Raw genomic sequence first — 13400 nt, forward strand, 5'->3', positions numbered from 1 at the left:
TGTATCAACTCTTATATATTTCATTAGTACTGCCACAATTTTTTCGACCAATCAGATACTTAGAATCGCCCCGCAGTTTGCGACTTTTTCCTTTGCCATTCTATCGCACAAGGTCTGCAAAAGGTGCAAATGGTATAGAAATGTCATGCAAAACGCGCTCTATCCAACGATACTAATTATTAAAACTTTTATCCAAAAGTGAAGCAATTCAATTGATTCTACAAAAAATTCATCGGACGTGCGCTGAGGTGTGGCTAGCCAATCAGAGGCCAGAGTTATTTGTGGCGTAAAAGGCACTCCCCCGTAAGCGCTTGCGCGAACGGGTAACGCAGCTAGTTCCAACATATTAGATCTGCGCGGCTACTCCTACCAATATTCACAGAGGTCCTTATTAGATTTATAGATACTACTTATCCAGGAAGTGCTTCAGACATAGGGTCTGGGCTCCAGCACCTACCATACAAGAGAAACTGATTGTAGCTCGTCATTCCTCCTCAATCCTGACCACTAATTGAATAAGAACTCCCCAAAGGATAACAAGCATCCTTTAAAGCCGCTTCCTAGAATAATCATACGTGAGGTAGTCGTAGCTTAGGAATCTCCTTGACAGGAGAAGTCCTGGCTGGAAATGGCTTTCCCCTTGGGATATCCTAATTCTAACATCTCACATTTGTGTCTGTCTTTCTTTTGAACCCATTCCATCTCCTCTCATCTAGACTCTAAGAATGGCGTCCACAATCTACCCAACCAAGGACACAAACCCTCATCGTTCTCATATTCCACGCCTTAACATCGACGCGGCAATGGCCTCTCAGCCTTCATCGGCACCACCTTCTCCTAAACCAAACAATAGCAACGGTAGTACTCCTCCAAAATCTAAGGACCATGGAAAAGATACTTACCGCCTCCTCTCGCACGACGAGTGGGTTCAGTTCTGTCGAGGTGTTGGTGTATTCAAGGATGATGAGAGCGAAGAGGTCATCCGTCCAACCAGTACGTTGTGGCCACCAAAGGGGTTCAGAGATGGTTTGTACCAAGACGTTCTCACCGAAAAGACCAAGTTCACGTACATGTTTCATTCCGTGGACATCGTCAGTTGGCTCTTGATGCTTCTCCAGATTGCAATGGGTGCCGTCTTGACTGCCCTTGGGTCAGTATCGTCGAAGAATGGGACAGCAATCGTAAGTTATCTCTACAGTTATATCATCCTAACACAAGTAAACTAGCATAGTTTCTATCTATAAGCTATCCCCCTCATTTTCAGTCAGAATTTCTATAACACTAACCCTTCTTTTGTAAATAGACTACTATCGCTGCGGTCAACACCTGTGTCGGCGGAATCCTCGCCTTGCTACACAACAGTGGCCTACCAGCCCGGTATCGCTCAGACAGGAATGAGTTCTATAAGCTCGAAGAACATATAAAGTCTATCGTCGACACAGCCCTTGTGCCTGTCGATCAGGACATCAACGCGGTCCTCGCTAACTGCTACGAGATATTCCGCGAAGCTAGACAGACTGTTCAAAACAACATCCCGGCTTCTTATACTACTTCCCCAACTAGTGGCAAGGCGCCTAGCGCCATGATCTCGAAGGTAATTGAGCCTAAGAAGTGAAGTTGGTGATATCAGATCATTCTATTGTTCGGCGACCAAACAACTTCATCTTTTCCATCCTGGAAACATGTTATTTTAAGGGGATCTGAATGTTCGATTGATGGATTCTTATTAGTGCCGCATGTTAGCCTTTTGTTAGTCAGGTCGGATTCAGTTCTTATGGAGGCGTGATAATGACTTGTAGGTCCTACAGAGCGTGTCAAGGGTTAGTGTTATAAATTTTGTAAGTAGAAAGGTCTATTTTCGCCCACGTATTAAGAAGTAAGAGGCACGACTAATACAAGAGGAATAATTTAGATAAAAGTGACTTCTCGGTCTATCAACACTGCACCTGTTCGTGACTCGGAAATATATATGACCTAAAATAAAGCTAGAATGGTATTTCTTAGAGTATGGAGTATACTAATTAGGGAGAATGACTAAACTCGAAGGACTGGTAAGATTTCACGGATTAATGGCGGTATAGAACAGCGCTGAGAGCTGCTTGAGTTTTACCTAGAATAGGGGGTTGATTTATGTACGTCTTGCCCCTGACTAACGATATATACACCATTAATAGATATTTAGGTAATTATATCATTCATCTAGAGCTTACCTGCCTGTAGTTACGGTACAGCCACATTTAAGTGGTGGGGCAACCATTCCCATGCACCCGTGCACACAAAATCCAGCGCATATCCCAAAAGCCTCCTCATCACCAAGGTCGCCGTCGCACCCCTCACCCCGTTACCAGGCAACCACCTCCCGCACCTTCCGTACCCCCCGCCATACCGCACACACACACACACACATATATATATCCCACTTCCCACTCTCCCAAGCACAATCGAGGAGTTGGCCAAGCGGTCAGAGGCGCAACAGTCAGGATGAATGGACCACCATACATTTACCTGCTTCAAGCATCTTTCATATTTTCCTCGTATAGTATAATCACCACCAGAAACATCATCATACTCAAATCGGATCTTTTTATTCTAGCTTCTTTGAAGCAAGCTCTATGTTCTAGACGATAGACGTCTATGCCAATGCTATCCCATCCGTGCCTTTCATATACATGCCTTGCGCGATCATAATATATGCCACAATTTAATCTACCATTTATCTGGACCGAAATGGCTACCATTAGGAACCGTGTTGTACGAGCAAGCCTGCCAGTCACAACCTTGTCTATACACATCTGTTCCCCACCAGCTAAACCCTTCCATCCAGCCTGGGTATATGAACCCGAAGAAGACAATAACAATGCCGAATGCCAAACCAGAATCCAACGCCGCGCTGAGGGTCATGGTGTATTTTGCCCACCATGCCGTTGCCCGGTTCTTGATCAAGTAATTGAAGATATAACATACCACAGCCCAGACCGAGAAGTTAAGCCCGGTCGCTGGCGGGATCCAACTAAGAGACCCGAAGAGGACGGGCAAGTTGATCTTGCGAACGATGCTGGACTTTTTATTGCGGCCATACAACCATAATGGGATCGGGGCGACGGCTCCGATAAGAAAACACCATACCAGAGGGCGGTAAGTTGCATTCGGTCCGAAAAACTCGGCTGGCCCAACGACGCCCCAGAGGATGGATCCGTTGAAGTGGACTCGAGCGATCGGACAGGTAAAGCCGTTGATGGCCGAGGGCGTGCAGATTCCAGGTACGTTAAGGAACATCCAGTTGAGGACAAGGATCTGCGTGATTGACGAGACGATTGTTGCGACCATCTGAACTAAGAATAGAAGTCTCGGTGGAATCTTCATGTAATGTCCCAATTTTAAGTCTGCTGCGAACTTGATGCCCTGAGCGGACGAGATATAACCGTAGGTCACAAAGACCATATTAGCGACCGGTCTGCCGGGGAAAATGACACCGCAGATGAGTTGACAGATAAGATAGATACTACTATGCTGATTTGTTACAGCCATGACAATACCGATAGGTATAAAGAGCACGGCACATATTCCGAGAGCAAGAAGTAAGCCATACCATGGTAAATGTATCGGATAACTATACATGTGTAAGTAGAAGTATTTCAAATAAGGATATGGTAAACTTACTATTCAACGACGAAGATGCCTATTGCCGTCATCGATATGAACGTCAAAAAATACCACGTTATCGGAGCATCCTTATATCTCCTCATAAGGCGATTGTGAACATCTTCGTGGCTCAAGATATCATCGAAAGTAGAACTAGTCCTAGTAACGCTAGGTTGATCTCCATTAGTAGTACCGCCGTTGATATCGCTCTCTAGTGGTTGGTACATCGGTCTGTCCTCATCCCCTACTTCTTGTAATGAACGCTTCCATTGTACATATATATCCTTGCCGTGCCAGCAAGCAGTATGCGTTAGGAGTGACACGAGCCCGGCGAATTGAAGTCCGTAACTGAGGACATAAGTGATCGGTAGAAATACCCGACTATAATTCGAGTAGGCTGTTCTGTCGAAATAAAAGTCTTCTGTTAATATTTTGCTGACATCGTATATCTTTCCAGTATTATCAAAGACCGACGCCGAGAGAATCGGCATATACGATGAGTAGAATAAATTGCAATAATACGCAATAGGTGCGATAATCCACATTACTATCACCAAACCGCCGATGACGTTCATTGCGGCCCAGAAAGGCGTCAGGAGGGGTGACCCGATATACGCGATCTGTGCCCAGTCAAAAGTGAGCGGAAAGAGCCCCAAGCCGGAGACAACTCCAAATAGATTCGCCACTACGACATTGTCCGGGGCGAACCAGGTGATAACATTGAAATAACTTAGTGCTGGCATTAATAGCCCGGGGAGGAAGTAGAAGATAAATCCGGATATCCAGACGGTGAAGAAGAATTTCCACCTGCTTATTGTCCACCCATTTGCGGGCTTGTTCTCCTCTTTATGTAATGTGGCAAACATTGCAGCGGACATTAACGTGCCAGGCCAGATCATTCCGGCCGGGCGTACCAGGAACCGTCTCGCTAGGCCAGCGAAGGTATAACCTAGGATCTGGGTTGATAGGGTGAGTAGTAGCTGGTAGACGATGCCTACATCTTGTTTATAAAATTGAGTTTGCTCAACGATAACGTCCGTTGCAAATGCAAACCCGAAAGATACATTACTGCTCACATATACGCAGCTATGCTCCTTTTCATTCCAAGTTCCCTGGGCAAGCCATAAGCGAAGGCGCTCAGCGCGGCTTCTCTCCTTAAGAGTGGTCGGCGTTTGGCCGTTTGGGGAGGTAAGCCTATCTATCCGTACGCCAGCCTCAAATTCTTCTGGCGGGTCGTCTGATCGTTTTAAAATATAGTCCCATAAAATACCAAGGGGGTGAACAAGAAGCAACGCTATGACTGGTGTAATTGCAACGCTAGGGTATCTCAAGGAAAAGAAGAGATTTGTGGAAGAACCAAGTATAGAGAACAATGTGGATAATGTCCACATGCGAGGGGTGTTTATAGACAAGGAAGTATTATCGGTTGGTGAGACAGAGGCTCGAACTTGAGCATAAGGCGAATTATCGGGAGGGTCCGGGTCGTCTCCTTCGTTCGCATCGTCGGAACCGTCTTCGTCGCCTACAGCGGAGCTACTTGACTTCGAGTCTGGAGCTATGCCGTTTGTTATAGCGGTATCGCTAACACCAAATCTACCCTCGAGGCCACCGACTACTGTTGACCCTCCAATCTCTTCGGATAGGCTCTTTCTTCTCCGGCTGGGAGAGGATGCGCTCGCCCGGAGGCCTACCGAGCGGTTGGCGTCGGTAGAGTACCGCCTCCTGGAGCGGCAACTTTCTGAGCTACTTCGTCTCGTTGGCGACGCCGGATCTTCGCCATCGCTATCGGGATCCCTAATCTTGGGATGTATAGGAGCAGCTCCGTATGACCCCGTTCCAAACCCGGGCGAGGAACGGATCAAGAGGGGAGCTTTCGACATGATCCTTGATCCACGACTAGAGCTAGGGTGGATTCGAGTGTGGTCGGAGTCATGGCTCGTACTGGACGGGGAACGAGGAGTTCTAATAGGAGCTTCTGTCGAGCTTGACAAGGAGGTAGCACTATTTGTACCATGAGGAGAGGTTGGCGACGTGGGGTTTGAGACATCGACGGGTAGGGCGGAGCTACCAGTAGAAGCATTGATGTTTATGGGTCGCAATGGGAAAGACTGCGAGTGGTCATTGTGGACACTATGGGGGTCTAGAGATATAAGCGGCCCATTATCCCTGCTTTTCGAAGAAACAGCAGGCATTTTTTTAGTCTATCGTTACGTAGCTGCAGCTACAAAGGTCATATCATCCCGCGCGGAAAGGGCAACAGGATTTGCACGAGCTATCCGGAAAGTGCCCAGGCTACCGGGCTATGTTAGGTACCTAACCTAAAGTCTGTCACCAGTGTAACTTGCCTACTGTGCATACCTAGGTAGGTACCTACATGTAGGATTAATAATGGGGTGGATTTGGGGCTATTCAAAGGTCGAGGTTGAACGGGAAAGAGTGGATGCAATTGAACCCTACCCGAGTTTTGTTACTTCCAGTGCTTTTATTAGGTAACTCTTGCTGCCTCTAGTTCTTCTTAAGCATACGGCAATGAATTTGGTAATGTGGTACCTTACATACCTTTTCTTAATTCACCAATTAAAGATGGCGGAGTTGAAGTCCAGTCCTTGTATGTGGGAAGGGCTTAATGCTAGTATCAGTATCACAACAGCAGGATTGAAACAAGGGCAAAAAAAAGTTAGCCGCGGCCGTGACATCCAAAGCGGGAAGAGCCCAGAAGTTGCAGGCTTTACAGGTCAGAGTAGTAGCAGCATTCAGCACGCTGCAGTCGGCCTACATAACTGCATAGGTAGTACCTAACATGGAGACTCTTCCAGCCACTAATCAACCCTCGCTTAAGTGGATCTCCGCCGATAATCCCTTTGATCACACGGTCGTACGATCAAAAGATTGATTGATTAGATTGAGATGGATTAGATTAAAAAGATAATATTCTAATACTGTACGGAGAGCGAACTTCGGGTGGCGGTTATGTATGTATGACTTCAATACTTAATCCCTACCTGCATGAGATAACCATGCTTTCATTAGTACCGTATACTATTACAAGGTACCTAATAGACATTGGTTCGCCCTTGCTATGTGCATGGAGTATCAGGTACATGTATTATTTCAAATGAGTTCATACATGCACCATGCAAGCTCTATAATTATAAGCTTTGTAGCTGAAGCTAAGCAGGCAGGTAAATCGGTGCTAGGTTACTTAGTAAGACACCTGACCAACATTAGAGTCATCTGTTGGTCTGTCTAATATAGATCCATTATTTGAACATCACCGATATGTAAATAGGTGTCAGATGCCACACCTAAGGTAAGATAGATCAGACATGTACGGAATAGGCCCTAATTCGTTATGTAGTGGGGCTCGGTCAACACTAGTTCCGATTTGCGGTCGCTACCTTCTAGCCGCTGAAGAGTTCGAGTCTAAACGCTCAACGCAGGAGAACGTGGGTCAGATGACAGGTGTGACTTCACAACTCACAGCGGGGAGTTTGTACGGATTGTGCTCGGTTCTAATAGCTCTGAGAGTATGTCACAGGAGCCGGAGATGAATTCTGCTGCTCTGAATGCTGCCAAGTTGCAGCTTCGCTCATTAATGAAGCAGCGACTCGCAAACCTCTCGCAAGAATCCATCTTATCTCAGAGTGAGTTACTTTCATACAATAGAGTATTATACATATATAGATACATAGTTAACCATCCACCTAGGCGCAAGGGTCTTCGACTCGTTATGCAAATTCAAACCGTACGTTGATGCGAACAGAGTAGCGGTCTACCTGTCTATGCCTGGCGGGGAAATCCAGACAGATCCAATTGTTAGGCATGCTTTATCTTCGGGCAAGCAGGTATTCGTGCCTTACTTACACAGATCCGGCTTACGACCGAATGATGGACCGACGAGACTTATGGACATGGTAAGTCTAAAGGACGTCGAGGACTACGAGTCTCTAAAAAGAGACAAGTGGGGCATCCCGAGTGTTGACGCCTCTACGGTGCACGAAAGAAAGCGAAGCGTGGGTGAGCTTGATGGGAAAAGATCTGAGGATATCTCCCTGGATTTAATCATTATGCCCGGCGTTGCCTTCGATGTCGACCCAGAGTCTAAAGCCATCCGAAGGCTAGGTCATGGCAAGGGTTTCTACGACTATTTTCTCCATCGATATGCATTGGCTGCTTCACCCGAAGAGAAGACACGAAATGGTCGACCAGCTGTATTGTTATATGCTCTAGCTTTGAAGGAACAACTTCTCTCCCCGTCTTCGGGAGAATCTGTTCCGGTTGGACCCCATGATCAACCAATAGATGGCCTCTTTCTTGGAGATGGCCAAATCAAAGAGTCTGCGAATAATGGCGACGCAGACTAAAATGAGCACACCTTGACCAAGTTTGGGCGTCCATGATTATCCGCAATAGTATCCTCGTGGACATGCATAAAAGCGTAATCCCCAATAAATTTCCCGACTGCAATCGTTTCTTAATCTTTTCATACGGCTTCTTGGATCAACGACACGTTGTCACCCTTCAGCAAAATTTGGCCTATAAAACCGTCAATCACGTAGAACAACACTAACTCCGGTTGTATAGTCATACCTAAGGGTCTTCTCTTCTCCTCTGCATTTGTCTTTGTGATCTGCTTTACTTCGACCGCGTCATCAATAACAAGGTTCATGAATTCGTCGAATCCCTAGGCAAACGGATATTAGTAGGAGCAAATAGATATAGGAAGAAGCAGAAAAGCCGGTGACTCACCCTAATTTTACCCTCGATTCTGATTGACAATTGTTCGTATAGCCAGATCTTGACAGTCGCGTGTGTCTGGAGGAGTTTAAAGATGAAGTTAATAGGAGGAAGCAAGATCTTGCGCCCGCCACCGCCGCCACGACCGGTCATCTTGGTGTGTTTGAGTGTGAGTTAGTACTAGATATTCCTTGTTGGCGTGTTGGCTGGACGTAGAATCGGAAAGTACAACAATGGCGCGTGTTGCGTATTAACGTAGGTATCTTGTTTGATTTTTGGTAGTAAATTGGACGAGGCAGAAAAGAAGGCTGAGGTAGCTGTAACTGGCAAGCTTAGTGGAACATTGGGAACTTTAGCAATCGGTCGGTCCACTTTAATTACCTAGGCTCAGCATGACTCAGCCACAAATCCATATTTGACCCCTCCATATTCCGTACTTTTCCTTTCAAGCCACGGAATGAATCAAGTTCCATCCTTTTTCAGGCTCACATGGCAACCGCAAAGCACTGATTGATGTTTCTTATTTTGGCCCCTCTTTCTTTCTACGCCGACACGTATAATAAAATCTTGCGCCTACGAACCTCGCCGAGAAATTTAAACCGCTTACAAGTTTCGTCTTAAATCAGCTGTATTATCCGGTGCATTCCTCGGCGTTGGTGCATCATCCCAATAATAGTTCTTATTCTCAAATCCACCGAACTTTGCGACCGATTTCAAACTGACAGCCGCTGCTGCTCCTGACCTGCGTGCCCACCCCACGGCCGTCGACCTAATCGATACTTGCGCATCATGGCTGCGAACGGAGCGCAGCAGGGTTTCGGACCCGATGAGGTGCACCAGGCTATGCTGACTATGCGGGGTGGGGACTCGGATAAGAAGAAGAAAGCCCATGAATATCTAGAGCTCTTCCAGAAATCGGTCAGTATACAGCCGGGGTTTATCGTATAGTCCTCATCGTACGTCATTACTGATATGGGCTACAGTCGGCAGCATGGACCACGACCATCACGATACTACAGTCAAATGCCGAAGCGGACATCAAATTATTCGCAGCGACGACACTGAGAGGGAAGGTTAGTCTAGCATAAGATCTTATACCGTGGCCTACGGCGAAGCTGACGGAACAACACCTTACAAGATAACATACGACCTGTCAACCCAAGTACCTGCGCCGGAGATCCCGGCCGTGAGATCTCAATTGTTAGCGCTCTTGAAACGTTTTGCGCCAGGGCCGAAGCCGATCAGGGTACAACTATGTGTGTGTCTAGCAATCCTAGCCATACAGATGCAAGACTGGAAAGACGTGCTACCTGTCGTGGTGTCATCCCTTGGCGATGATGTCGAAAGCCATGCCTGCATCTTGGACTTCCTTAGGGTTCTACCAGAAGAGGTGACCGAGGGGCGAAAAATCACCCTGACAGTACGTAGATAAGTTGTTTCAGCACGTCCCCTACTCTCTTCTCCTATGGGGACGTTTTATTGCCGTTGCGTTTCGAAATGAATAAGAAGTCTAACGGGTTAACGTCTAGGATGAAGAGCTCACGTTGAGAACCGCCGAACTATTAGAAGGAAATGCTCCACAGGTGGTGCAACTCCTGATTAATTATGCCCACTCATCGCGTAAGTTCAGTCCAGCCTTGTAATGAACACAGCTAATATGTGGGGATAGCGGTAGCTGCGACAAATCCTCAACTTTTTGAATGCATAACGTCCTGGCTACGTGAGGTTCCTATCAATGAGATCGTCAAATCCCCTCTGTTAAACATCGTCTTCAATGCCCTTGAGAGTGATGTCTCTTTCTCGGCTGCTGCCGAGTGCATTTCGACTATGGTCAGGGAGACTAGAGAGATAGATGACAACATAGAAACCATCCAGGTACTTCTACCGAGGGTTGTTGCTTTGCAGCCCAAGATTCAAAAAGTGGCCGAAGAAGAAGATTTTGAGTCATACAAGGCTCTCACCAGGTTGTTGGGCGAGGCTGGTTCTTCGTGGGCCGTTGCCATTGCCCGGGAACCCAGCCATTTCAGAGCCCTTGTCGATGCTATTCTTGAGTGCGCCGCAAGAGATAAAGACAGAGAAGTCATCGAATACACTTTCGAGTTCTGGTACGAACTTAAGCAGTATATCGTACTAGATAAATATATACAGTCACGTGTGGATCTCGTGGATGTATATGCGAAACTAGTCGATATTCTACTTAAGCATCTCGAGTATCCCGACTCGGTATCTGGTAACGAAAAGGATTTGTTTGACGGAGACAGGGAGGCAGAGGAGAAGTTCCGTGAGTTCCGGCACCACATGGGTGATACCTTAAAGGACTGTTGCGAGATCATGGGCGTTTCCGAGTGCCTGGCAAAGGTTCTTGATGCCATCAAGGTCTGGATGCAAAAATACGCAGGTCTGGCGAACGGTGCCTCAGTCCCTCACTGGCAACAGCTAGAAGCCCCGTTGTTCTCTATGCGAGCTATGGGTCGCATGGTTACTAAGGACGAGGAAACCGTTCTACCTCAACTCATGCCCCTTCTGGTCCAAATGCCAGCTCATGAGAAGCTGCGTTTTGCGACGATCATGGTGCTGGGTAGATACACAGAGTGGACAGCTTCCCACCCAGACTTTCTCAGTCCCCAGTTTAACTATATCGTTTCTTCTTTTGACACAAACTCAAAAGAGATTATGGGAGCAGCCGCTATGGCGATCAAATATTTCTGCATGGATTGTAGACATCTCCTCAGCAACCAGATCATCCAACTTCAACAATTCTACGACCAAGTTCTGGATAAACTTCCCACGCTCAGCCAAGAAGAGATCACCGAAGGCGTTGCGACGGTAGTATCTGTACAGCCGACGGACGAGATATTCAAATTACTCAAGCTCTTCTGCGACCCCTTAGTTCAGAGGCTGATGGCAAAGGCCAACAATGCGATAGACAAAGAGAAGAAGCTAGCGGTCGCTGACCATTTACAGTTGATCACACTCTTCATCCAGTGCGTCGTGGTCCTGCCCCCTGTCCCGCGTGGCCAGGAAGATCCCGCAGTGAAATATTGGCAAGAGGTTTTCCCGATATTGTCAAAGATCCTGGAAAATTTCCTTGACTTTACCCCAATCTGCGAAAGAATTTGTCGATGCTGGAGATTCATGGTGATTGCCCATAGGGGAGCCATGGCACCAATCCTCCCAGACATGGCGAATCAGCTAGCGAGTGGATTCGCCACGTCGAAACAAGGTTGTTTCCTATGGGTTACTGGTGCTATTCTGCGGGAGTTCTCTGATGATCGAGAACACGTAGAGCAGGCTATGACAGAGCATATATACGTTTTCTTCGAGGCCCAAGCTACAAATGTGCTCCGTTTCCTCAGTACACTATCACCGACGGACCTTCCGGATGTAACTGAGGACTTCTTCCGCCTAGTTGTCGACGGATTGTTATATTACCCTCAGAAATTTATCCCATCATCGATATTCGGTCCCGTATTCGAAGCCGCCCTCTCCGTTCTCGTCTTAGAGCAACGTGAGCCTTTGTCTGCTACCCTTCATTACATCCGAGATGTTCTAGGATGGGGTACCGCATTCTCGCCTCCGTCATACGACAACATGTCTGCCCCAGTGGCTGAACAACTAAAGGTTCTCGTGAAACAGCTCCTACTAGCTCAGGGAGAGACATTGATTAAGCGATTACTTGCTGGCATGATGATCACATTCCCGAAAGATTGTTTTGCTGATGCTAGTGGTGCCCTGCTAACACTATTCGAGATTTTACCCGATCAGACGGCAGCGTGGGTAGACCAAACGCTCCGATTACTACCTGAGGGGACCGTCTCGGCCACGGAGGTAGATCGCCTCATGACGAAGATTAAGGAGAAGCTTAGCACCAATGATACGGGCGACGTACGACAAATACGCTCAATTCTCCAGGACTTCACCAACACTTACCGAAGGAGATATGTTGCGCCCCGAGACGGCTTAGGGGCGTTGGAGGGAGCACGATTCCGATTCGCTGGTTAGTGATCGGAGGTGTTGCATGCATTGATTACCCTCGAGTACGATTAGGGAGGAAGCACCCGATGATGGCGTGCCCGAAGCAGCTGGGATCCCAGTTAATGGTTTCGCCTAGTGCCGCGCAGCTATCGATTTTAAGCTGTTGGTGGAACTGTGGAAAGGAGTAAAACCCGCGGTCGCGGACGCAGTCAACGACGTAGATAGTTTAGGAGAAATCATACTTTGTCGGGCGTGGGGTGGCGATAGTGGCGTAGATTGGCAGTGAATATGGGAGTGCAAAAGAAAGATACCTATACCTACTACCTATGAGTAATTCCCTGCGATTGCAGATCGGATCGAATCAGATCACCACGGCAAAATAGCCCAGAGATTGTTTGTACATATGCCAGCTTTTAATAGCCCACAACTAGTAAAAACGATGCAATACTATACTAAGGGGTTTATCGCCTGGGATAAGTGGAATGTAGAGAAAGGGCGATGGTTGAGGCTAATAAGTGCGGCTGGTGGTTGTTTGGTGGGTGGTTTTGTGGTACGGTATAACGTTGTTTCCATGTGCGATATAGACATGGTGATGAAGCTTTAGGTAATATAACTACGCTGCTTTTTAAATACTTTCCAATTGACTTCCACATCAGAATTCTGTCGCGTTTTTATATCCTTTTGTCAATAGTCTTTTATATATAAAGTGTTGCTTTAACTTAAACTACTGAAGTAATTTCGTGAAATACGACCCCCGAGGGATTACTTATGTAAAGTAGACAGTGGCTAATCTTTTATATAGTTATATTAAAAGTACAACTAGGGTTGATAAGTTGTGGGATGTGGCCAATTGGAACGGAAAGCAAGGACATAAGGATGTGATGTATTAGGAGAGACTTTGGTTGGCTACCTCTCAATGTATTATGAGTGTTGTTCATACTGGATTAAAAAATCTAAGTTCGTAGTCAAAAGGGTCCAAGTCTGTTATTTTTGATGTAGAATAGCTTGCCTTCCGTATTTTGCTCATCGTGACAATCCTACCAGTA

The 13400-nt window shown here is 46.8% G+C and overlaps 5 protein-coding genes across 5 annotated transcripts; 3 read left to right on the forward strand and 2 right to left on the reverse strand.

The window, feature by feature from the left end:
• Nucleotides 1-347: 347 nt before the first annotated feature.
• On the forward strand, nucleotides 348-2251 carry F4817DRAFT_324475 (uncharacterized protein). The gene is made up of 3 exons (XM_049301644.1): nucleotides 348-1181; nucleotides 1304-2132; nucleotides 2183-2251. Exons 1-2 carry the CDS (start codon nucleotides 726-728, stop codon nucleotides 1613-1615), a joined length of 768 nt encoding a protein of 255 aa, XP_049163153.1. The 5' UTR covers nucleotides 348-725; the 3' UTR covers nucleotides 1616-2132; nucleotides 2183-2251.
• Nucleotides 2252-2568: 317 nt separating this feature from the next.
• On the reverse strand, nucleotides 2569-5996 carry F4817DRAFT_130948 (OPT-domain-containing protein). The gene is made up of 2 exons (XM_049297748.1): nucleotides 3661-5996; nucleotides 2569-3610 (listed from the first exon to the last, which is right to left on the reverse strand). Exons 1-2 carry the CDS (start codon nucleotides 5832-5834, stop codon nucleotides 2707-2709), a joined length of 3078 nt encoding a protein of 1025 aa, XP_049163154.1. The 5' UTR covers nucleotides 5835-5996; the 3' UTR covers nucleotides 2569-2706.
• An 855-nt stretch (nucleotides 5997-6851) lies between these two features.
• F4817DRAFT_130990 (5-formyltetrahydrofolate cyclo-ligase) lies at nucleotides 6852-8157 on the forward strand. The gene is made up of 3 exons (XM_049297749.1): nucleotides 6852-6952; nucleotides 7001-7286; nucleotides 7351-8157. Exons 2-3 carry the CDS (start codon nucleotides 7172-7174, stop codon nucleotides 8004-8006), a joined length of 771 nt encoding a protein of 256 aa, XP_049163155.1. The 5' UTR covers nucleotides 6852-6952; nucleotides 7001-7171; the 3' UTR covers nucleotides 8007-8157.
• On the reverse strand, nucleotides 8126-8532 carry F4817DRAFT_311680 (small nuclear ribonucleoprotein E; the record flags this gene model as incomplete). Its single annotated transcript, XM_049300023.1, has 3 exons — nucleotides 8126-8178; nucleotides 8233-8326; nucleotides 8392-8532. 3 exons carry the CDS (start codon nucleotides 8530-8532, stop codon nucleotides 8126-8128), a joined length of 288 nt encoding a protein of 95 aa, XP_049163156.1.
• Nucleotides 8533-8834: 302 nt separating this feature from the next.
• Nucleotides 8835-13016, forward strand: F4817DRAFT_324483 (ARM repeat-containing protein). The gene is made up of 5 exons (XM_049301645.1): nucleotides 8835-9297; nucleotides 9363-9452; nucleotides 9518-9799; nucleotides 9909-9999; nucleotides 10049-13016. The coding sequence occupies exons 1-5, from the start codon at nucleotides 9169-9171 to the stop codon at nucleotides 12379-12381; spliced, it is 2925 nt and encodes a 974-aa protein (XP_049163157.1). The 5' UTR covers nucleotides 8835-9168; the 3' UTR covers nucleotides 12382-13016.
• The last annotated feature ends 384 nt before the right edge of the window (nucleotides 13017-13400 follow it).

This window comes from Daldinia loculata (assembly GCF_022478755.1).
Source record: "Daldinia loculata strain CBS 113971 unplaced genomic scaffold F4817scaffold_3, whole genome shotgun sequence".
NCBI lineage: Eukaryota > Fungi > Ascomycota > Sordariomycetes > Xylariales > Hypoxylaceae > Daldinia > Daldinia loculata.